General features: G+C 38.6%; 1 protein-coding gene across 1 annotated transcript in view; it reads right to left on the bottom strand.

The window, feature by feature from the left end:
- sec24d (SEC24 homolog D, COPII coat complex component) overlaps nucleotides 1-25,005 on the bottom strand; it is an 83,511-nt gene that overhangs the window by 40,870 nt on the left and 17,636 nt on the right. The window contains exons 6-10 of the mRNA XM_039759606.1: nucleotides 23,024-23,145; nucleotides 22,651-22,762; nucleotides 22,249-22,376; nucleotides 11,705-11,843; nucleotides 10,305-10,420 (exon numbers count right to left, since the gene is read on the bottom strand). Coding sequence (XP_039615540.1) covers nucleotides 10,305-10,420; nucleotides 11,705-11,843; nucleotides 22,249-22,376; nucleotides 22,651-22,762; nucleotides 23,024-23,145 — 617 coding nt within the window. The remainder of the gene's footprint in view (nucleotides 1-10,304; nucleotides 10,421-11,704; nucleotides 11,844-22,248; nucleotides 22,377-22,650; nucleotides 22,763-23,023; nucleotides 23,146-25,005) is intronic.

Raw genomic sequence — 25,005 nt, 5'->3', positions numbered from 1 at the left:
CTACGAAGTTAAGGAGAGGAAGGGACTGGTCGACTATTTGGTGAGTCAACCCAATCGTCGGCCAAAGGAGCGGTTTATCATGTGAACCTGCTGAAACCGTGGAAGGACAGGGACCCGATCCCTCCTCCGGCCAGCCCGCTCACTCTTCGCTCACACACACGACCTTAACTTTGGCACAGACTTGAGACCCAGGCAGCGGCAGGAGCTGGAAACAGTTATCCGGACCGTTGAGAGGTAGTCAGTGAACACCCGGAAGGACCTCTCTGATTGAGCACAACATTGTGACAGAGCCGGGGTTGTTGTCCGAGAATGCCTGTATCGTCTTCCCGAGGCAAAAAAGGCTGAAGTGGAGCTTGAGATCAAGCGCATGCTGGAACTAGGTGTATTGAGGAAAGTTATAGTCCCTGGTCCAGCCCCATTGTGCTCGTCGGTAAGCCTGGCGGAGTTGGAGGTTCTGCAATGACTTCCGTCGGCAACCAAGTCTCCCAATTTGATGCCTATCCAATGCCACGCGTGGGCGACCTCCTCGAGAGGCTTGGACAGGCTCAATACCTGACCACACTTGACATGACAAAGGGTACTGGCAGGTTCCTTTAACGGACTCCGAAGGAAAAACGCTTTAGTACCCCTAGCGGACACTGGCAGTATCGTGTCCTTCCATTTGGGTTACGGGGCTCCAGCAACCTTTCAGCGTCTGGTGGACAAAGTGCTTCGCCTCATAACTCATACAGTGCTGCCTACCTAGATGGCGTGGTCATCTATTCCAGCACATGGAAGGAACACCTACAGCATGTCCAAGCGGTATTACGGACACTTGGTGAGGCGGGCTCGGATTAATCCCAAGAAATGTTTCTTTGGATTAAGCGAGGCCAAATATTTAGGCTACCTGGTGGGTCGGGTACCGTAAGGCCACAGTGCTCCAAAATTGATGCCATTCTGAAATGGCCCGTCCATGAACCAAGCGGCAGGTCCAAGCCTTTCGGGTTAGCGGGTACTACCGCCGGTTTGTACCCGGTTTTGGAGAAAGCGCCCTGACTGATTTAACAAAGAAGAGGGCCCGAACATTGTGGTATGGACTGCAAAACAGACGCTGCATTTGGTGACTTGAAGAAGGCCCTTACGTCCGCACCTATTTTGATGGCACCTAACTTTTCTTTGCCTTTCATCCTCCAGACGGACGCCGGACACAGGCCTGGGAGCCGTGCTGAGCCAAAGTGTCGATGGTGTGAACACCCGTCATGTTCCTGAGCGGAAACTGTTGGACCGGGAGACCAGGTATGCGGCGGTGGAGAGGGAGGCTCTGGCGATTAAATGGGCGATCACTCAGCTGAGGTACTACCTGTTGGGCCGTGAGTTCACCCTTGTCACGGACCATGCACCTCTACAGTGGATGGCCCTGCACAAGGAGTCGAATCCGCGGGTCACCCGGTGGTTTCTTGACCTGCAGCCGTACAAGTTTTCGCTCGTTCATCGTCGGGGTGCTCTCCATGCCAACGCTGATGCTCTCTCTCGGGTTCACGACCTCTCGGTTAAGGTCGCCCGACCCGGCGGGTCTGGGCTGAGGGGGGGGCCTTGTCACACTGCGCGCATGGGAGGCAGCTAAAGGGCTCGAGTGAAGGCAGTTCTGAGCCATGCCGGGATGTGGCAGAGCGCACTAACTCTCTTTCTCACTTCCCTGTAGACCTAACCCGGGAGGTTCCACCTGTCTCTCTGGACGTCACTTCTGGGACCGAGCCAATGGAGACAGACCTTGCCAGCTCCGGCCCCCCTGATGTCACATCCGGGACTAAACCAATGAAAGATGAACACGTGCCCGATCCTTATGACCTCACTTCCTGCCTCCCCCTTTAAAAGCCTTCCCTTTTCCCTTCTGTGTCAGTCTTGTTTTGGACTCTGTTGTAAGCACTTCAGTGCTGGTATTTGAAAAGAAAACGTTGCAGCCAGGATACCGAATTACATGGGTGGCTGCCCCAAACCTTTTTCTGTCTTTGTCTCGTTTTGTGACAGTTTATTTACAATTGCTTGGAGCAGAGGCGGTACCTGGGTGGCACAGGGTATGGGTAGGGCCTGTTTGGAATAACAGAGAGAAAGACAGAAAGAAGGTATCTACCAGAGGTAAAGTGAATTGTCCATTTCAAATATTAGGTTAAATGTTGCTTTGAAAGTGCTGGTTTTTAATAATAAGTCAAAGTTACAGGTGCAGTGATCTCCAGGATCACCAGAAGATACTCTGGACTCTTGGTCCAAAGACTAACATCTTCCACCCTGATTTTAATACTACTGTACCTCACTGCTATCTCCCAGAAGTGCATTAGACTTGAAAAGTTGGTGGACAGTTGGGCAAAGTCTCACTGAAGGAAGGAACAGAGTGGGTAAAATAAGACAGGAACAACTGTGTGGAATTTCAGGAGCAGATTAAACCTTTTTGCCAAAAGGCAAACCACTCTGTTAAGGAAGGCCACCAGGGCAGAAGAATTTTGTTTGCTTTTTATTTCTTCATTCTTCATGTTCTCTCCGTTATTATTCATCCCTCATTTATTTTGGTTTCAATTGATCATGCTGTGTAATACAAGAGACTTTCTTTGCATTATTCCAGAAGATGCTCACACTCCCTTTAATAACCATATGCCTTAGACAGAACATTTGCTAATGCACTTTTATTCTGTTTTCTTGGGAAAGCATATAGAAAAATACACATAAAGATTACTTATATCATTGTCCTAGTTTGTGAGTGTTTATATGCATGTGTGTGTGTGTCAGTACCTAGGCATAAAAAACAGAATATATACTACTGCTGATGGTCTTAAATTATGGTTGCCTTTAATGTCTTGTACAAAATATTCACTGTTGATGAATTTTTATAGTGGAAAAAGAAAGGAATGGAAAGTTTAATGGTAGAAATATGGTTACATTTAACTTTAGCTAACACTTTCAAAGAAACTTGGCCAGGAAAAAAGTATGTTATGCTCAGTGTTTGATGTATTCATGTACTGCCACTACTCTGAGGAAGAAGTGCAATTAACAATTCAGTTGCAGTGTGTACACACGACAGACAATAAACCTAAAACCTGGCAAACTCTCAATAGCAAACAGGTGTCGCTAACTTTTTTTATTTATTTTTTAATTGGTTTGGTAACAAAAAGAAGGATGTGAAGATTTAAGAATATACCTTGCAGTAGTCCAAATTTGCAATAAATTCATATGATCCTAGGGATAGCTCTGGCCTCTCCAAAACATCCACCCTTCTGCCGATATGATCCAGATGTTGGAAATAGAAAGATGGAACTAAAAAAACAATCAAACAAAAATAAACTGCCTTAAGCAAAGCAGGTTTAAGGATTATTAAAACTGGATTTGGAAATTTAGAAGAAGAATGACAACCATGTTTGAAGGTACTTTAGGTTAAAGAAAACCTAAATACGAGATATGGAAACAAATGACTTGAAGAGTTTTCATTCCTTGCATTCGTTTTAGTTTGATTGTGCGTTTCTGTGATTTGAAACAAAATTAAAACCTTAATTCAAAAGTCTACGTTTTTCTTGTTTAGTATGAGTAAGGTAAACGTTATTCCATTTTCATTTCTGTATTTCACCAGCATAGAGTAAAGGAGACGGGATAACAGAATAAACATATCTTGTTCTTTAGTATTTTATAGGATGAACTCATGCAGAAATCTTACAAATGTGCTAGAAATATTTTTAAATATTCCATGAGGTTCACTTCCTACCTTCCAAGTATTTCAAATTAGAGGACTGAAATGAAATGTAAAAGCCTTGGGGTGTTACTGTACAAATAAGTCATTGTTATATTGATGTTTGCAAAACATTTTTGCAGGAAACAATTACATAAATGGGCACACAGTTACTTCTGCAGGGCAAAAAAAAAAAACAATAATGAGATTTCAAATAGCATTTCACAGTACTAATAATTAAATACATTACATTTATTTATAATGGACGGTGGCGCAGTGGTAGCGCTGCTGCCTCGCAGTTAGAGACCCGGTTCACTTCCGGTCCTCCCTGCGTGAGTTTGCATGTTCTCCCGTGTTCGTGGGTTTCGCTGGCGCCGTTTCCTCCCACAATCCAAAGACATGCAGGTTAGGTGGATTGGCGATTCTGAATTGGCCCTAGTGTGTGCTTGGTGTGTGGGTGTGTTTGTGTGTGTCCTGTGGTGGGTTGGCACCCTGCCCAGGATTGGTTCCTGCCTTGTGCCCTGTGTTGGCTGGGATTGGCTCCAGCAGACCCCGTGACCCTATTCGATTCAGCGGGTTAGAAAATGGATGGATGGACATTTATTTATAATGGACTGAAGAGCAGATGTAATAATGAACTAATTTTTTATATGTGTTAGATATTGGCCTCATTCTTTGGTGTCTTTTCTTGAATATGGTTATTCTGTGCTTCATAAAGTCTTTCATCATTATGTGTGTTGTGAACAGCAGTTTATGAAAAAAGAGTTGCTTACTGAGTCATTGACTTATTGCTTCACCAATAGGATATTAATAAAGATAAAGTTATCTGTTTTCCTTTGTAGGTTATTAATCTGAGTAATATGTTTCTGTTTGTTTATTTTCACAGCTTCTAAATTAGCCTTAGTTGATGATTTTCATGTGGTAAAGTACCAGAATCCATTTTTTTTGCCACTATGTATCACATACTTCAATTTAAAAACTACTCAATACAAAGTATAATGCTTGCCTGTCAGGAAATCCATTCACAATATATGTTATATATGAGAGAGTTTATTGAAGTTTGCTTAAAGTAAGTTGAAACTTGCCTTCATTTACACAGTTACAGAATCCACATTGGTATCTGCGACCACCATCGATAAACTGCATGAATGGACACATGTAAGCTTTGCAGCGGTTGCATCTGATTGGTCCACTCTCTCCGTGGTCCACCACATATAATGGATTCTATGAATTAAAGAAAACAGAACATTTAAACAAGTTGAGAATCACAAGTGAAATGTAAATAGATGGCTTTTATATTCTGTTTAATAAGGTAGAACTAAGGTGAAGGGAAGGAAAACATATTGAAGTGTAAGTTCTATATGCAGGTGATAAGAATATTAATCGCATACATTGAGTGCCTTTAAACTACTGTATAAGAAACAAATCTAACACAGGTTTAGCATGTTTTGAGAATATCTGCTCACCTTCAGAAAGTCTCAGAAGCAAATGCTTTTAAATTGTTAGGTTATATTAGAAAAGATGTCAGATACAATCAAGGACTGTAGGCAGCAGTGATGATTAATGATATTCAGTGCATCACTGTGGTCTGTGTATAAATAAGCTTTGCACACATTAGAACAATTAGAACAATTAGAACAATCTAGACGAGGACAGGCCATTCAGCCCAACAAAGCTCGCCAGTCCTATCCACTTGCTTCCTCCAAGAAAACATCAAGTCGAGTTTTGAAAGTCCCTAACATCTTACTGTCTACCACACTACTTGGTAACTTATTCCAAGTGTCTATCGTTCTTTGTGTAAAGAAAAACTTCCTAATGTTTGTGCGAAATTTACCCTTAACAAGTTTCCAACTGTGTCCCCGTGTTCTTGATGAGCTCATTTTAAAATACAAGTCTCGATCCACTGTACTAATTCCCTTCATAATTTTAAACACTTCAATCATGTCACCTCTTAATCTTCTTTTGCTTAAACTGTAAAGGCCCAGCTCTTTAATCTTTCCTCATAATTCAACCCCTGTAGACCTGGAATCAGCCTAGTCGCTCTTCTCTGACCTTTTCTAGCGCTGCTATGTCCTTTTGTAGCCTGGAGACCAAAATGCACACAGTACTCAAGATGAGGCCTCACCAGTGCATTATAAAGGTTGAGCAGAACCTCCTTGGACTTGTACTCCACAGATCGTGCTATATAACCTAACATTCTGTTAGCCTTCTTAATGGCTTCTGAACACTGTTTGAAGTTGATAGCTTGGAGTCCACTATGACTCCTAAATCCTTCTCATAAGGTGTACTCTCGATTTTTTTCGCCCATTGTGTATTCAAACCTAATATTTTTACTTCCTATGTGTAATACTTTACATTTACTGACATTAAATTTCATCTGCCACAAATCTGCCCATGCCTGTATGCTATCCAAGTCCTTCTGTAATGATATAACGGATTCCAAATTATCTGCTAATCCACCTATCTTGGTATCATCTGCAAACTTAACCAGCTTGTTACTTATATTCCTATCTAAATCATTTATATATATTAAAAATAGCAGCGCCCTAGCACTGACCCCTGTGGAACACCACTCTTAACATCAGCCAGTTCTGATGAGGTTCCTCGCACCATCACCCTCTGCTTCCTGTGTCTGAGCCAATTCTGCACCCATCTAAAACATCACCCTGAATTCCCACTTCTTTTAACTTGATGCCCAACCTCTCATGTGGCACCTTATCAAATGCTTTCTGAAAGTCCAGATAAATAATATCATAAGCTCCACTTTGATCGTATCCTTTTGTTGCCTCCTCATAGAATTCCAACATGTTAGTAAAACACGACCTCCCCCTTCTGAACCCATGCTGACTGTTCAGAATAACTCCTGTCCTTGTCATGTGTTGCTCAATCTTATCCTTAATAATTCCTTCCATTAATTTTCCTGTGATGCTTGTTAAGCTTACTGGCCTATAGTTGCTTGGATCTGCCCTGTCACCCTTTTTATATAATGGGATGATATTTGCCATTTTCCAGTCCTTTGGAATCTCTCCAGTGCACAGTGACTTCCTAAAAATACGTGTCAAGGGTTTATATATGTACTCACTAGCCTCCTTAAGAACACGAGGATAAATATTATCTGGGCCTGGTGATTTGTTTGATTTCATCTTATTTAATCTGAGCAGCACTTCTCCCTCTACAATTTCCAAATCCCTCAGTACCTCCTTAGTAGTCCCTGTTACTGCTCTGAGGTTATCCACTTGCTCACTTGTAAACACCTCAGAAAAATGTAAGTTTAGGGCATCTGCTATTTCATTGTCTGTATCTTTTAATTCCCTTTACTATTCCTGATGAACTTGACCTCCTCCTTAACTGTTCTTTTACTACTACTAATAGCCTGCTTATGAAATATTATTCTTCAATTCTTTATTGTTATGATTACTACTATGCTGTACTGCCTGCCTCTCCTTTCTACTATGTATTGCTTAACTATGTTTTTTTATATTCATCCACAAGGTAGTATTTCTTGGATTCTGCTAAGAAAGTTTTATGTTTTACATGGACTTCTAGAGAAGTGGTGTCAAAACTCCTAGTTAAACATTGATGGGATTATTGTACCAAACCAAACTTATCCTAGATTTACAAAAAGTAGCACTTTAAGACTCCACCACTGCTGGAGCCCGGACACTCTGCAGCACCATAGTTTAGTTTACTTTATATATTTACTGTATACAGCACAGTTTAAAAGCAACCAGTGGCTGACCAAAGTGCTTTACAATGTTACAATAAAACCAATAAATGAATAAGAAATAATTAAGACATACAACATGAAATGAGTAATACAAAAACAAAAATCTATATAAACACACCTCTAAAACACCTACAAAGCAGAAATGAGTACACAGATGAGTTTTTAGCCTAAATTTAAAGCGTTCAATGGTGGGGCTGATTGAACATGGAAAGGAAGACTGTTCCACAATTTGGGCCCCGCCATGGAGAAAGCACAGTCACCTTTATGCCTCAAACAACTGTTTGAGACAGAAAGCAGCAGCTTATCAGCTGACCTCAGAGCTCTATGGGGTCAGTAGGGTTGTATGAGGTCAATGGGGTAAGCTGGAGCTAACCTGTTCAAAACTTTAAAAACGAACAGTAACATTTTAAAATTGACTCTAAATTTTATCGGTAACCAGCCTAATGATGTTAAAATTGAGATAATATGGGACAATTTATTTGTTTTAGTTAGCAGATGTGTGGCACAAGCTGAAGACGAGACAGAGTAGTCTGACTAACCCCAAAATACAGCCCATTTCAATAATCCAGACGAGAAAAAAATAGAAGCATGGATTAATGTCTCAAAATCTCCAAAAGAAAACATGTGCATTACTTTTGCTTAAAACTCTCAGATGATAAAAAGAGCCCTTAACAACAGCATTTATTTGCTTAAGAAATTTAAAGTCGGGTGGCGAGTGGTAGTGCTGCTGCCTTGCAGTAAGGAGACCTGGGTTTACTTCCTGGGCTCTCCCTGCGTGGAGTTTGCATGTTCTACCCGTGTGTGGATTTCTTCCCACAGTCCAAAGACATGCAGGTTAGGTGCATTGGCGATCCTAAATTGTCCCAAGTGTGTGTGTGCCCTGCGGTGGACTGGTGCCCTGCCCGGAGATTTTTTTCCTGCATTGCACCCTGCGTTGGCTGGGATTGGCCCCAGCAGACCCCTGTGACCCTGCGTTAGGATATAGCGAGTTGGATAATGACTGACTGACTGAATTTAAAGTGAAATAATATGCCCAGATTTTTCGCATAGGGCTTAACATAACTGGAAAGTGAATCTAGATTGCAGGTTATGTTATTAACAATATTCAGAGATCCAAAAATTAAAATTTACATCTTCCTTTCATTCATTTTTAAAAAATGACTAGCCATCCAATGGTCAACGTCATTTAGGGAGTCGAATAGGCATTTCAGTGCATCCAAGTGGCCAGATCTCAAAGGAAGGTACAACTGTGTATCATCACCATAACAGTGGTAGGACATACAAGCTGCTGACCTACTTAATCCTGGGTCTTTGAAGTCTCATCTCTCCATAACCTTCTACTCCAAACATCTGCACTTTCCTACAGCATCTGGAGAAGACAACAGTCAGAGCACTGAGAGCACCTCAGATAACTGCTGCATTCATCTCTGTTTTTGCATCTCATGGCAAATCCTGGCCATGGATTGGTAGGCTAAAAAATTCCTCAATGTAAACTTAGCATAAACTTATGTACTATATGTTGTGAATGATTTGTGTTGTTGGTCACCATTGTGGATTTGAGGCAGTACTGTAAGCAGAATGAACTTTCCATAGTGGGATTCATAGCATTAAACCTGGTCCTCCATGGAGCTACCACTCCCTGATTGACATAGGGACGTTATCTCAAACTATAATGCAGTAGTGAGATCATATTTGAAGTACTATGTGTATATCTTGTCACCATATTACAGAAAATATATAACCGCACTATAATTTGGGCATGGAATAGCAGTCAGGTGCGTTGCTGGATTAATTTTACATTACCCTCTGACATGCAGTACTAAGGGAACTAACTCTCTTCCATCTTAAATATAAAAGACTACATAGAATGCTAACTCAGGTATTCATGATTCTCAGAAGCCACAGAAATCATCCGGTTGCATTTTATCTCAAGTGAATAGCTAAATGCACAATTAAGAACAACAGTGAAATTGAAAGAGAAAGAGGACTTTGGAATCTGAAATATATTGTACCACCAAGTCATCCTTGATCCTTGATAGCTTAAAAAACAGGAGTAGATTTTTGTAATTCTAAAATAAAGTAAATGAGCTTAGCAAATATAATGGTTGCTTCTTTATTTGATCTAATCTTTTTAAGCATGCATTCGAAGAAACACCAGTATGAAGTTCAAAAAACTTTTCTGCGCTAACTCAAGCTGTGGGAGACTTACCACTAAACACTAAACACTGCATCCACTGAACAGTGTCATCTCTAGGCAGAGGAGCAGCTTCAGTGACAGACTTTTGTCACTGTCCTGCTCCACTGACAGACTGAGGAGATCGTTCCTCCACCACACTATGCAACTCTTCAATTCCACCGGGAGTAAATCACGAACATTAATTTTATTTTAATTTTTTCATTTTATTACTATTTAATTTAATATTCTTATATCATTGTCCTAGTTTGTGAGTGTTTATATGCATGTGTGTGTGTGTCAGTACCTAGGCATAAAAAACAGAATATATACTACTGCTGATGGTCTTAAATTATGGTTGCCTTTAATGTCTTGTACAAAATATTCACTGTTGATGAATTTTTATAGTGGAAAAAGAAAGGAATGGAAAGTTTAATGGTAGAAATATGGTTACATTTAACTTTAGCTAACACTTTCAAAGAAACTTGGCCAGGAAAAAAGTATGTTATGCTCAGTGTTTGATGTATTCATGTACTGCCACTACTCTGAGGAAGAAGTGCAATTAACAATTCAGTTGCAGTGTGTACACACGACAGACAATAAACCTAAAACCTGGCAAACTCTCAATAGCAAACAGGTGTCGCTAACTTTTTTTATTTATTTTTTAATTGGTTTGGTAACAAAAAGAAGGATGTGAAGATTTAAGAATATACCTTGCAGTAGTCCAAATTTGCAATAAATTCATATGATCCTAGGGATAGCTCTGGCCTCTCCAAAACATCCACCCTTCTGCCGATATGATCCAGATGTTGGAAATAGAAAGATGGAACTAAAAAAACAATCAAATAAAAATAAACTGCCTTAAGCAAAGCAGGTTTAAGGATTATTAAAACTGGATTTGGAAATTTAGAAGAAGAATGACAACCATGTTTGAAGGTACTTTAGGTTAAAGAAAACCTAAATACGAGATATGGAAACAAATGACTTGAAGAGTTTTCATTCCTTGCATTCGTTTTAGTTTGATTGTGCGTTTCTGTGATTTGAAACAAAATTAAAACCTTAATTCAAAAGTCTACGTTTTTCTTGTTTAGTATGAGTAAGGTAAACGTTATTCCATTTTCATTTCTGTATTTCACCAGCATAGAGTAAAGGAGACGGGATAACAGAATAAACATATCTTGTTCTTTAGTATTTTATAGGATGAACTCATGCAGAAATCTTACAAATGTGCTAGAAATATTTTTAAATATTCCATGAGGTTCACTTCCTACCTTCCAAGTATTTCAAATTAGAGGACTGAAATGAAATGTAAAAGCCTTGGGGTGTTACTGTACAAATAAGTCATTGTTATATTGATGTTTGCAAAACATTTTTGCAGGAAACAATTACATAAATGGGCACACAGTTACTTCAGGGCAAAAAAAACAATAATGGATTTCAAATAGCAAAAAATAATTAAATACAATAATGAGATTTCAAATAGCATTTCACAGACATACTAATTGGCCCTAGTGTGTGCTTGGTGTGTGGGTGTGTTTGTGTGTGTCCTGTGGTGGGTTGGCACCCTGCCCAGGATTGGTTCCTGCCTTGTGCCCTGTGTTGGCTGGGAAATACATTACCTTACATTTATTTATAATGGACTGAAGAGCAGATGTAATAATGAACTAATTTTTTTATATGTGTTAGATATTCGGCCTCATTCTTTGGTGTCTTTTCTTGAATATGGTTATTCTGTGCTTCATAAAGTCTTTCATCATTATGTGTGTTGTGAACAGCAGTTTATGAAAAAAGAGTTGCTTACTGAGTCATTGACTTATTGCTTCACCAATAGGATATTAATAAAGATAAAGTTATCTGTTTTCCTTTGTAGGTTATTAATCTGAGTAATATGTTTCTGTTTGTTTATTTTCACAGCTTCTAAATTAGCCTTAGTTGATGATTTTCATGTGGTAAAGTACCAGAATCCATTTTTTTTGCCACTATGTATCACATACTTCAATTTAAAAACTACTCAATACAAAGTATAATGCTTGCCTGTCAGGAAATCCATTCACAATATATGTTATATATGAGAGAGTTTATTGAAGTTTGCTTAAAGTAAGTTGAAACTTGCCTTCATTTACACAGTTACAGAATCCACATTGGTATCTGCGACCACCATCGATAAACTGCATGAATGGACACATGTAAGCTTTGCAGCGGTTGCATCTGATTGGTCCACTCTCTCCGTGGTCCACCACATATAATGGATTCTATGAATTAAAGAAAACAGAACATTTAAACAAGTTGAGAATCACAAGTGAAATGTAAATAGATGGCTTTTATATTCTGTTTAATAAGGTAGAACTAAGGTGAAGGGAAGGAAAACATATTGAAGTGTAAGTTCTATATGTAGGTGATAAGAATATTAATCGTACATTGAGTGCCTTTAAACTACTGTATAAGAAACAAATCTAACACAGGTTTAGCATGTTTTGAGAATATCTGCTCACCTTCAGAAAGTCTCAGAAGCAAATGCTTTTAAATTGTTAGGTTATATTAGAAAAGATGTCAGATACAATCAAGGACTGTAGGCAGCAGTGATGATTAATGATATTCAGTGCATCACTGTGGTCTGTGTATAAATAAGCTTTGCACACATTAGAACAATTAGAACAATTAGAACAATCTAGACGAGGACAGGCCATTCAGCCCAACAAAGCTCGCCAGTCCTATCCACTTGCTTCCTCCAAGAAAACATCAAGTCGAGTTTTGAAAGTCCCTAACATCTTACTGTCTACCACACTACTTGGTAACTTATTCCAAGTGTCTATCGTTCTTTGTGTAAAGAAAAACTTCCTAATGTTTGTGCGAAATTTACCCTTAACAAGTTTCCAACTGTGTCCCCGTGTTCTTGATGAGCTCATTTTAAAATACAAGTCTCGATCCACTGTACTAATTCCCTTCATAATTTTAAACACTTCAATCATGTCACCTCTTAATCTTCTTTTGCTTAAACTGTAAAGGCCCAGCTCTTTTAATCTTTCCTCATAATTCAACCCCTGTAGACCTGGAATCAGCCTAGTCGCTCTTCTCTGGACCTTTTCTAGCGCTGCTATGTCCTTTTGTAGCCTGGAGACCAAAACTGCACACAGTACTCAAGATGAGGCCTCACCAGTGCATTATAAAGGTTGAGCAGAACCTCCTTGGACTTGTACTCCACAGATCGTGCTATATAACCTAACATTCTGTTAGCCTTCTTAATGGCTTCTGAACACTGTTTGGAAGTTGATAGCTTGGAGTCCACTATGACTCCTAAATCCTTCTCATAAGGTGTACTCTCGATTTTTCGCCCATTGTGTATTCAAACCTAATATTTTTACTTCCTATGTGTAATACTTTACATTTACTGACATTAAATTTCATCTGCCACAAATCTGCCCATGCCTGTATGCTATCCAAGTCCTTCTGTAATGATATAACGGATTCCAAATTATCTGCTAATCCACCTATCTTGGTATCATCTGCAAACTTAACCAGCTTGTTACTTATATTCCTATCTAAATCATTTATATATATTAAAAATAGCAGCGCCCTAGCACTGACCCCTGTGGAACACCACTCTTAACATCAGCCAGTTCTGATGAGGTTCCTCGCACCATCACCCTCTGCTTCCTGTGTCTGAGCCAATTCTGCACCCATCTAAAACATCACCCTGAATTCCCACTTCTTTTAACTTGATGCCCAACCTCTCATGTGGCACCTTATCAAATGCTTTCTGAAAGTCCAGATAAATAATATCATAAGCTCCACTTTGATCGTATCCTTTTGTTGCCTCCTCATAGAATTCCAACATGTTAGTAAAACACGACCTCCCCTTCTGAACCCATGCTGACTGTTCAGAATAACTCCTGTCCTTGTCATGTGTTGCTCAATCTTATCCTTAATAATTCCTTCCATTAATTTTCCTGTGATGCTTGTTAAGCTTACTGGCCTATAGTTGCTTGGATCTGCCCTGTCACCCTTTTTATATAATGGGATGATATTTGCCATTTTCCAGTCCTTTGGAATCTCTCCAGTGCACAGTGACTTCCTAAAAATACGTGTCAAGGGTTTATATATGTACTCACTAGCCTCCTTAAGAACACGAGGATAAATATTATCTGGGCCTGGTGATTTGTTTGATTTCATCTTATTTAATCTGAGCAGCACTTCTCCCTCTACAATTTCCAAATCCCTCAGTACCTCCTTAGTAGTCCCTGTTACTGCTCTGAGGTTATCCACTTGCTCACTTGTAAACACCTCAGAAAAATGTAAGTTTAGGGCATCTGCTATTTCATTGTCTGTATCTTTTAATTCCCCTTTACTATTCCTGATGAACTTGACCTCCTCCTTAACTGTTCTTTTACTACTACTAATAGCCTGCTTATGAAATATTATTCTTCAATTCTTTATTGTTATGATTACTACTATGCTGTACTGCCTGCCTCTCCTTTCTACTATGTATTGCTTAACTATGTTTTTTTATATTCATCCACAAGGTAGTATTTCTTGGATTCTGCTAAGAAAGTTTTATGTTTTACATGGACTTCTAGAGAAGTGGTGTCAAAACTCCTAGTTAAACATTGATGGGATTATTGTACCAAACCAAACTTATCCTAGATTTACAAAAAGTAGCACTTTAAGACTCCACCACTGCTGGAGCCCGGACACTCTGCAGCACCATAGTTTAGTTTACTTTATATATTTACTGTATACAGCACAGTTTAAAAGCAACCAGTGGCTGACCAAAGTGCTTTACAATGTTACAATAAAACCAATAAATGAATAAGAAATAATTAAGACATACAACATGAAATGAGTAATACAAAAACAAAAATCTATATAAACACACCTCTAAAACACCTACAAAGCAGAAATGAGTACACAGATGAGTTTTTAGCCTAAATTTAAAGCGTTCAATGGTGGGGCTGATTGAACATGGAAAGGAAGACTGTTCCACAATTTGGGCCCCGCCATGGAGAAAGCACAGTCACCTTTATGCCTCAAACAACTGTTTGAGACAGAAAGCAGCAGCTTATCAGCTGACCTCAGAGCTCTATGGGGTCAGTAGGGTTGTATGAGGTCAATGGGGTAAGCTGGAGCTAACCTGTTCAAAACTTTAAAAACGAACAGTAACATTTTAAAATTGACTCTAAATTTTATCGGTAACCAGCCTAATGATGTTAAAATTGAGATAATATGGGACAATTTATTTGTTTTAGTTAGCAGATGTGTGGCACAAGCTGAAGACGAGACAGAGTAGTCTGACTAACCCCAAAATACAGCCCATTTCAATAATCCAGACGAGAAAAAAATAGAAGCATGGATTAATGTCTCAAAATCTCCAAAAGAAAACATGTGCATTACTTTTGCTTAAAACTCTCAGATGATAAAAAGAGCCCTTAACAACAGCATTTATTTGCTTAAGAAATTTAAAGTCGGGTGGCGCAGTGGTAGTGCTGCTGCCTTGCAGTAAGGAGACCTGGGTTTACTTCCTGGGCTCTCCCTGCGTGGAGTTTGCATGTTCTACCCGTGTGTGGATTTCTTCCCACAGTCCAAAGACATGCAGGTTAGGTGCATTGGCGATCCTCAATTGTCCCAAGTGTGTGTGTGCCCTGCGGTGGACTGGTGCCCTGCCCGGAGATTTTTTCCTGCATTGCACCCTGCGTTGGCTGGGATTGGCCCCAGCAGACCCCTGTGACCCTGCGTTAGGATATAGCGAGTTGGATAATGACTGACTGACTGAATTTAAAGTGAAATAATATGCCCAGATTTTTCGCATAGGGCTTAACATAACTGGAAAGTGAATCTAGATTGCAGGTTATGTTATTAACAATATTCAGAGATCCAAAAATTAAAATTTACATCTTCCTTTCATTCATTTTTAAAAAATGACTAGCCATCCAATGGTCAACGTCATTTAGGGAGTCGAATAGGCATTTCAGTGCATCCAAGTGGCCAGATCTCAAAGGAAGGTACAACTGTGTATCATCACCATAACAGTGGTAGGACATACAAGCTGCTGACCTACTTAATCCTGGGTCTTTGAAGTCTCATCTCTCCATAACCTTCTACTCCAAACATCTGCACTTTCCTACAGCATCTGGAGAAGACAACAGTCAGAGCACTGAGAGCACCTCAGATAACTGCTGCATTCATCTCTGTTTTTGCATCTCATGGCAAATCCTGGCCATGGATTGGTAGGCTAAAAAATTCCTCAATGTAAACTTAGCATAAACTTATGTACTATATGTTGTAAATGATTTGTGTTGTTGGTCACCATTGTGGATTTGAGGCAGTACTGTAAGCAGAATGAACTTTCCATAGTGGGATTCATAGCATTAAACCTGGTCCTCCATGGAGCTACCACTCCCTGATTGACATAGGGACGTTATCTCAAACTATAATGCAGTAGTGAGATCATATTTGAAGTACTATGTGTATATCTTGTCACCATATTACAGAAAATATATAACCGCACTATAATTTGGGCATGGAATAGCAGTCAGGTGCGTTGCTGGATTAATTTTACATTACCCTCTGACATGCAGTACTAAGGGAACTAACTCTCTTCCATCTTAAATATAAAAGACTACATAGAATGCTAACTCAGGTATTCATGATTCTCAGAAGCCACAGAAATCATCCGGTTGCATTTTATCTCAAGTGAATAGCGAAATGCACAATTAAGAACAACAGTGAAATTGAAAGAGAAAGAGGACTTTGGAATCTGAAATATATTGTACCACCAAGTCATCCTTGATCCTTGATAGCTTAAAAAACAGGAGTAGATTTTTGTAATTCTAAAATAAAGTAAATGAGCTTAGCAAATATAATGGTTGCTTCTTTATTTGATCTAATCTTTTTAAGCATGCATTCGAAGAAACACCAGTATGAAGTTCAAAAAACTTTTCTGCGCTAACTCAAGCTGTGGGAGACTTACCACTAAACACTAAACACTGCATCCACTGAACAGTGTCATCTCTAGGCAGAGGAGCAGCTTCAGTGACAGACTTTTGTCACTGTCCTGCTCCACTGACAGACTGAGGAGATCGTTCCTCCACCACACTATGCAACTCTTCAATTCCACCCGGGGGAGTAAATGCGAACATTAATTTTATTTTAATTTTTTTCATTTTTATTACTATTTAATTTAATATTGTTTCTTTGTATCAGTATACTGCTGCTAGATTATGTGAATTTTCCCTTGGGATTAATAAAGTATCTATCTATCTATCTATCTATCTATCTGTTAATTTTACCAGACACTGCTACTGGAAAAGAACTAAATGACAAAATTATTCCTATTTGAGGTGAAGCACAAACTAGATGATTTCTATGTGTTTGCAACATCTCTGCACAACATAAATGGGACATTATGGGTCTGAACATTTAAGGGTCTTGGGGATTGACACATACCAATCAATAATGCAACACTATTTTTCTATGCAAGAAAAATGAGAGAAGAATTTTAATTTCCTTAAAAGAGAATTCCCATGGTAATAGAGTAAATCTAATACCAAGATGGCATTTTTATCTTTGAACATCCTTGATGTGTCAAGGCATAAACCCAAAAAATTGTTAAAACAAACCTCATTAATGGCACCAAAATGGATAATAACAGCATAAATCAAAAGGAACTCTGCTTCATTAAGAGATCTTTTGGTTAAATTTCCCAGTGTTCTTAGTCCACTGTAACCACATCTTCCTATTTTTAACTGACAGTTGTCAAAATATGTTCTGTCACAAAACAGCATAAACCATCCATAACAACGTATAATAAGATGCACAGCCAGACAGATCTCTGTTAGGACCTCCGTTGTCAGTCAGTCAATCCGTTTTTTAACCATAGTCATTGCCAGATATAGGACCTACAAATGGCAGTAGGTTTTCTCAACATACCAATGAGACTGTCATGGCTGAATACCACAGGACCATAGTTCCTAATAAATGTGTACTGGTATTTCTTGCTGTCATTAACATTTCACCTACATTTTTAGTCATGCTCAGTCTTTGTCTAAAACACACACACACACACAATAGGTCTATTGGAACAAGCCTAACTACTATAATAATTATTGTGTGCATATGATGCTCTTACTGACATAGTAGTCAATTATATGGGCAGGGCAAGTGTAATTAATAAACAGGATAGTCAGTGTTTTGAACAAGGCTAAAAGTTACAGTTCAGGTACTCATTGGAGTCTGACAATCAGAAGAGGGAATCAGAAAATACATCAGGAGAATCCAACACTTAAATATAGACAGGACTCTCTAAAACTAAGGTAGAAGATTCTTTCAAATCTTTGTAGTGTCTTATTTTATATATTTTTTCCACCTAAAAAAGTGACTTGTAACACAATTGCTTTACACTTTTTCCTTTTTTATTTATTGCAATTTAACTTTCAATTTCAACAGTTTGCTCAAAGAAAGTAACATCTTTAAAATCTAAACTTATCAATGAAAGTTATTTTATTGTTATGCAAATCACAATTATTTAGTACAAGACAACTTTAAAATCATGTATTGTAAAGTACTTGGAATTTTTGTATTTAAGTTAGTTAAGATAGTTATTCCAGACTACACTGAGCAAGCAGACCAATGCTGGTAGGGGACCATCCTACTGATCTGATATAAACGCCATTTTACAAGAAGAACCATTGTTCAACTTCTCAATTTATTGCTTGAGGACAAAATCAAGAAACTGATTTATAAAGCCTAGTTTTGAACTCATCCTACAGTAATTCAGGAATAGTAACACTTTATAAAATTGTTTTATTGTTTTCAGGTCAACACTGACCAGAAAGGAATGCCAGCATTGCAACTATCTCTTGGAAATTTTTCAGCTCAAAATGTCAATTTCTCAACATTATTGAATTGCCAGATAGCACCTAGGTTTATATTCAGATAAAAACTCACATAGAAATCAACAAAAACGATATCTGATTTAGAGTTACATTATAGCAATCAGAAATAGTCCTATAGCAATGCATGTCCAGAGAACAAATATCACAGAGTACTAAAGGCTACTAAACATCATTACAGGGTCAGTGTGGAGTTGCAGTTTCTGCTTGGTGACTCCAGAAGTTGGTGGCAAGGGCTCCTGACTATAGCAGACAATAAAAGCAAATCTCACATTGTGGTGTTGGCTGATCCTGGTTTGGTACATGAATGGACAATATCATTTCAAACACCCTCATTCTCAACAGAGGGGCACCTCAGATGTGTTTTGAGTCCTTTGCTGTATACCCTCTATACCTTTGACTGCACAGTAATGTACAGTTTTAACTCAAATGTGAACTTTGCAAACAAGCCATTGAAAGCATCCTGACAGAGTGCATTACCACTGTGGAAGCTGCACTACTCAGGTGAAGGAATCTCTATGGAGGGTTCTGTGAATAGCTGAGTGCAACATTCAGACTTAACTTCCACCTCTACAGGATGTCTTCATGAGGCAGTACTTGGTCAGGTCTCTCCGGACTCCAGTCATCCCAGAAATAAACTGTTTAAGCTGCTGAAGTCAAGCAGATGTAGCCTAAAAACTTGGAATGAATTATTTTGTAGGACTGTCTATCCTCATGCCATTAGACTGTTAAAAAAACACAATTTTCTTCTTTTTTCTGTTATTTCTATGCTATATTTTGTATGGGTTACTATTAGCTTTTTCATTTGGACACTGTCCAAGTTCTGCTAGAAAAAATATTTCACTGCATCTTATATTACTGTCACATAATTTTTGCATGTGACAAATAACCTTTTGAATTCAAGTGACCTTTAACTTATTCTATTTAAAGAACAAAATATTCTCATGTAAGTGAAAAAAACAAAAGATTACTTAATGCTATATTTAAAATATATAACTGTCTACTCCAGTAATATCTACTCTCAGTTCATCTTCACTTCTGTCAATCAAAATCCATAAATTATAGTCTGCAGACTATATTTAAATACATACAGTATTTAATCTGTCCTTGCTGCATATTTCATGCTTTTTTTAGCTATTCATTTTGAAATCTGCTTTTTTGGTCACTGCCATTGTGAACCAGAGTCCATCCTTGTAGCAATGACTGCAAGTGGTTAACTACTGGGCACAACGTGCAAGTACATGGGGAGAGAATGTACATTGCCAAAGACAGAGCAACCACAAACGATTCAAATTAAGGTAGCTAACTGCTTTGTCAACCTAATTTTTAAAAATCAATCATGAGACACCATAATTCATTTTTTATACAAAGCCTGTTCTATTTATTGTACAATCTATATATATAATTCACTAAGGGCATGCAAGACAAAGAGCGCAAGACAGAGAGCCACGCCTGCCAACTCACACAGCCCCGCCCACCAACTCTAAGACTATGGGATGCACATAACAGAGCCCCGCCCGCCAACTCTAACCCTCCTTCCACGTCATGGGATACGCACGACAGAGCCCCGCCCACCAACTCTAACTCTCGTGCGGCGTCCACCCTCGCTCTCGAGGCATGCGTACTGCCTGCTCATGTGCCCGCACGGAACACCTCACCAAACACAGAGTCAGTCGGTTTTGTCTGTGCTATAGTCCATATGAACCTCAGAGCCACGTTGACTTTTCATTGTTCTTTTCGATACCGGCTGCTTTTCTATATATATAATCGACCAAGTTGCCCGACCATGGGGTACGCATGACAGAGCCCCACCCGCCCATTCTAACCCTCCTCTCGCGTCATGGGGAATGCATGACAGAGCCCCGCCCGCCATCTCTAATCCTCCTTCCGCATCCACCGTCGCTCTCGAGGCTAAAGAGAAGGCTAAATCAAACAGCAATAACTAGTAAACAAACAAAGATAACTGGCAGTAACAGTGCAAAATTCACAATTGGAATGCCAGTTTGAAAAGATAAGTTTTGAGGGTAGTTTTAAAATGTGTTATTGAATCGAGCTGATGTATATGAGAGAGAAGACAATTCCTGAGTTGAGGAGCATAATGAGAGACGCTCGAGCTCCCATAGCACAGAGTTTGATGTGTGGTACAGAAAGTCGAGCTGCAGATGAGAATCAGAGTGAGCGAGAGGAGTGCAAGTCTGTAGATCAGTGAGGTTGTGGAGAGCTTTAAATGTTAAGAGCGGTATTTAGTATTGTATTCTGTAGTTAACAGGGAGCCATTGAAGTTGAGAGAGAATCGGTGTGATATGTTCAGTGGATTTAGAACAGCAGGTTATTACCTTGACAGCAGAATTTTGAAGAAGTTGTAAGCGATGGATACGTTTTAGTGGGATGACAGAAAGAATAGCATTACAATAATCTATACGTGAGGAGACTCGGGCATTAACCAATACTTTAGTACTGTGTTGCGTAAGAACAGGATGAAGTCTAGAAATGTTTCGGAGATGGAAGAAAGCAGTCCGAGAAATGTTACTTATATGGGAGGAATTATTTCACACATACATACAGACAGACAGACAGACACGCGTGTGCGAGAGACACACACACACACACACATACACACAGAAAGACAGACATGCGTGCGAGAGAGAGAGACACACACACACACACAGACGAATATAAATAATAATAAATGGATATAAATAATTGCATGTAAACGATTCGCCAAAATCTGTTGTATGTAAACGACACTGTTTAAAACGTTATTGTTTTCTCATCAGAAAACCCAGTTTCCATGTCTACCTGTATTAGTTTAAATGGTACTTTTACCACTCGCAATAGGGCGGACGTGCTGACTTATTGTGTCGACTGGGCAACACAGTGAATGCAGCGTCTATCTATATATGTCTATGTTTTCCGTAGCCTGCTACAAGAAGGTGCTCTCTCGACCATTGGCATTGGTTTCGCTCCTTGCAATTTTCGTTATACTGCGACGGTGGTTTCCTAAGCCTTTGTTATACTGAATTCCTTTCTCACCGTTTTCCGTTCCTATTCTTACACCGCCGTATGCTACGGCAGGCTTTGGCTAGTATGTACTAAAATGAAACAAGTACAATTCTGTCTTGACTCATACTCTTCTAAATTGCATGGTGTACAATAATGCCTGATAATAATAATGCCTACAAAATGAATAAATTATGCCAAAAATATTTATCTTTGGGACAATAATTCAAATAATTTTAATAAATGATGCTGAACTGAATATATTAGAAGACTGTAGGAATATTAAAACAGCTCTACCTTGGTGTATATTTTGTAAATGAGCAAGTAAAAATAACTATTGAATATTTCTGACAAGTCATTTTTCAGAAAATTGCAAGAGGGGTTAATGTTAAAACAATCTAAAACACTTTATAATATATGAAATATTAGAAAGACTACACTCATTAAATGTATTTATTCAAGAACAATAACATAACGAAGCAGAAGTCTACAAATAACATTCTTGTAACTGTTTATTTCATTCACAAATAAGAACGAGAATAAAATGTGTCTTGTAGATAACAGTTAAATAATCCACATTTGGAATACAGAGTCTGTCAAGGGACAAACCTTTCAAATGTGATGAATAAAAATGACAAAATACGGGGAAATCACATCATTAAGTGTTGTTCAATCATTCATAGATTAGTAAAACCTATGTGTTTCATGGTTAGAGTCATAAATAATACAAGACAATTATAGGATACATAAAATGAGTACTAAATTAACTTACCTCGTTTTGAGCAACTTTAGCTAATGGCTTGATAATTGCTGCCAGAGGAACCTGACACTGTTTAGCAAGATCAGCTGTGCAAGGAAAGCAGTAGGTTGTGCATCGTATAAAGCGAGGGCTTGTATTTCCTTAAAGAAAAAACAATCAATGATCAAAACACACATATAAAACATTACATTCTGCTACTAGTTTGTTTCAAGTGAATTAGCAAAAGCAATACCAGATATGTTCATGCTGGAGTTAAAGTATTAATTGTAGTCTTAATACTGCATTAAGAGTACTGAAAAAGTGTACATGAAAAAAACAGATATGCAGCTCCTTTTGCACGTACATGCTACAGAAGAAAATATTTTTACAGGTAGACGAATGAAACAGGAAAGATTGAAAGATATATTTTGATACCTTGATCCTGTATGGCACAATCAGTGGTCACAAGTGGGGGAACTTGACCCCGTAAGTTTGTGATAAAAATTTGACCAGCCCGTTTCATTTTATCATCTTCAATGACTTGAGTCTACAAAACATGGAAATAGAATCAATGTACAGAAAACGTATGAAATAATAAAACACAAGTGAACCATGCACATTCATATACTGTACAACTGATACAATGTAAGTTATTTATCTGATAGAACAAATAACAAAACAGCAAACCCTTTCAGAAATTCCTCTAAAATAATGAACTCCTCTAAATTATATTGAAACCAATGTGCAACATGTTAATATTTTTCTAATCAAATTAATTACACATTAATTTCAGTGGTACTTTACTCACAACACTTGGAACAGAATCGGGATCAAGTTTTTTCTGTTGAGGACCAGACATTTGGGCTAATCCACCTGGTAAGGATCCAGGAAAGTTTGGTTGAAGTCCTGACATCTGCCCTCCAAATGCACCTACCAAAAATAAACCATATTTACATTAATAAACACTGCTACTATAAATAACTAATCAAAGAAATGCCATTGTTACACAGTACACAAGGAAAAAATGTAAAACTTTAAATCTACAAATAGAAATACTTACAAGTGGGTAAGCTCTAGAGAAATATTTTGTTAGATTCATCTGCCCTTCCAGCATAAATGCCTATTCATAATTAAATTGTATTTAAAGCAGGTAAGCGGTACTAAGTGATGAATGATTATAAGTGCATGTAATTCCGAATGGTAAACTGCGTTAAATGTGGTGTGGTAGAGAGCACAGGATGCACCAACATGAATATGCAGTTTAATGAATAGCAACACGTTTTGGGTTTTCATGCATGAGCCTGACACTGTTGTACCAAGAATGGGTTACTACCTTAAACCAAAAAAAGAAGTCGATGGCACTGATGAAAGGTACAGACGGAGAGAATTGTGTAAAGCAACATATGAGCTAAAGTCACAAAACAGCTACAGTAAATGCAGCAGGAATACAGAAACAAGCAGGCCAGATAGCACAAACATGTAGTGTCTTTTTATGGAATGGTTCTTGCATCTGACAGCCCAAACTGTCTCTCTCAGTGAAAAATAGGGAAGCGTTGTCACAGTGGATTTAGTAATGCAAACATTAGACACTAGAGAATTGGGAAATAAACATCACCTTGTCTGGTGAATCCTGCATGGTTCCTGTTGATTGATAATTATGGGAGAATGAGTCCATGGATCTGCCTTTCCAGGTATAAGCAATGCAGTGTAGTGGTGTGGAGTGTGCTTTCATGCTACCAACTGGCTTTCCCATTACTACAGCAACACTTTAATGCTACTTTGATATTTGAGTATCAGTGATTCAGTGCCTATAAAAAGTGTTTCCCACCCCTGAACTGCCCGTAATTAATTTACGTTTTCATTTTCACATTAAAGAGTATTTTATCTGCTGCTCAGTTTCCAAAAAGCCAAATTAAATCGACTGTCACTCAATAAAATGTAAAAGTGATGAATACTTCATATAAGCACTGGAGGTACAGAAGTTCATGGATCAGTGTACTCATTTGTAAACAGGCATTTTTCAGCAGAAGATGGCACCATTCCACAAAAGTGTCTCTGTCAAAATGAACATTGTACCCCATGTCAGTTTCACTATCTTCATGATCCCTCTTCCTTCTCCAGCATCCTAATGGCCCAAAGGCCAGTCCATCATTTCTAAATTTATCTTGGGCTGACCACATTTGAAATTTGCTGCCTTATTCTGCCCTAAAACAGATGCTGTTCTTGACATTCCCAACTTCATATTTTACTACTGGGCATTTATGATTTTGTCCATTACAGTCATGGTTTGATCCCTTGTCACAATCTAGTTGGATGATTATTTAATCACCCTTTGTTGTACCACATACTATTTACAAGATATTATTTGCCAATCCAATGCCACAATATGCAAAACTTAGATTTGGTCTTCTTATCTCGAGGGCAATGCAAATTAGATGATTGGTTGAAAAATGTCCTGGCTGTACAGTAAGTCTAAGTGGGATAACCAGTTTCCCTTTTTTAATAACTTTTCACTTTTAATTGGGAGTGAACTCTGTAGATTTCCTCTATGGTCTACTTGTAGGCTCTTCTTTAAGGCCTGACTATGCATAATCCATCCGTCCATCCATTCATTATCCAACCTGCTATATCCTAACACAGGGTCACGGGGGTCTGCTGGAGCCAATCCTAGCCAACACAGGACGCAAGGCAGGAAACAAACCCTGGGCAGGGTGCCAGCCCACCGCAGGCATATTCCAGGAACTAGTTGACAAATTTAACCTGTCTTGTTTCTTCCTATGAAATAATGCT

Source organism: Polypterus senegalus, chromosome 7 (assembly GCF_016835505.1).
Source record: "Polypterus senegalus isolate Bchr_013 chromosome 7, ASM1683550v1, whole genome shotgun sequence".
Taxonomy (NCBI): domain Eukaryota; kingdom Metazoa; phylum Chordata; class Cladistia; order Polypteriformes; family Polypteridae; genus Polypterus; species Polypterus senegalus.
This window is presented reverse-complemented; position numbering and strand designations above follow the sequence as displayed.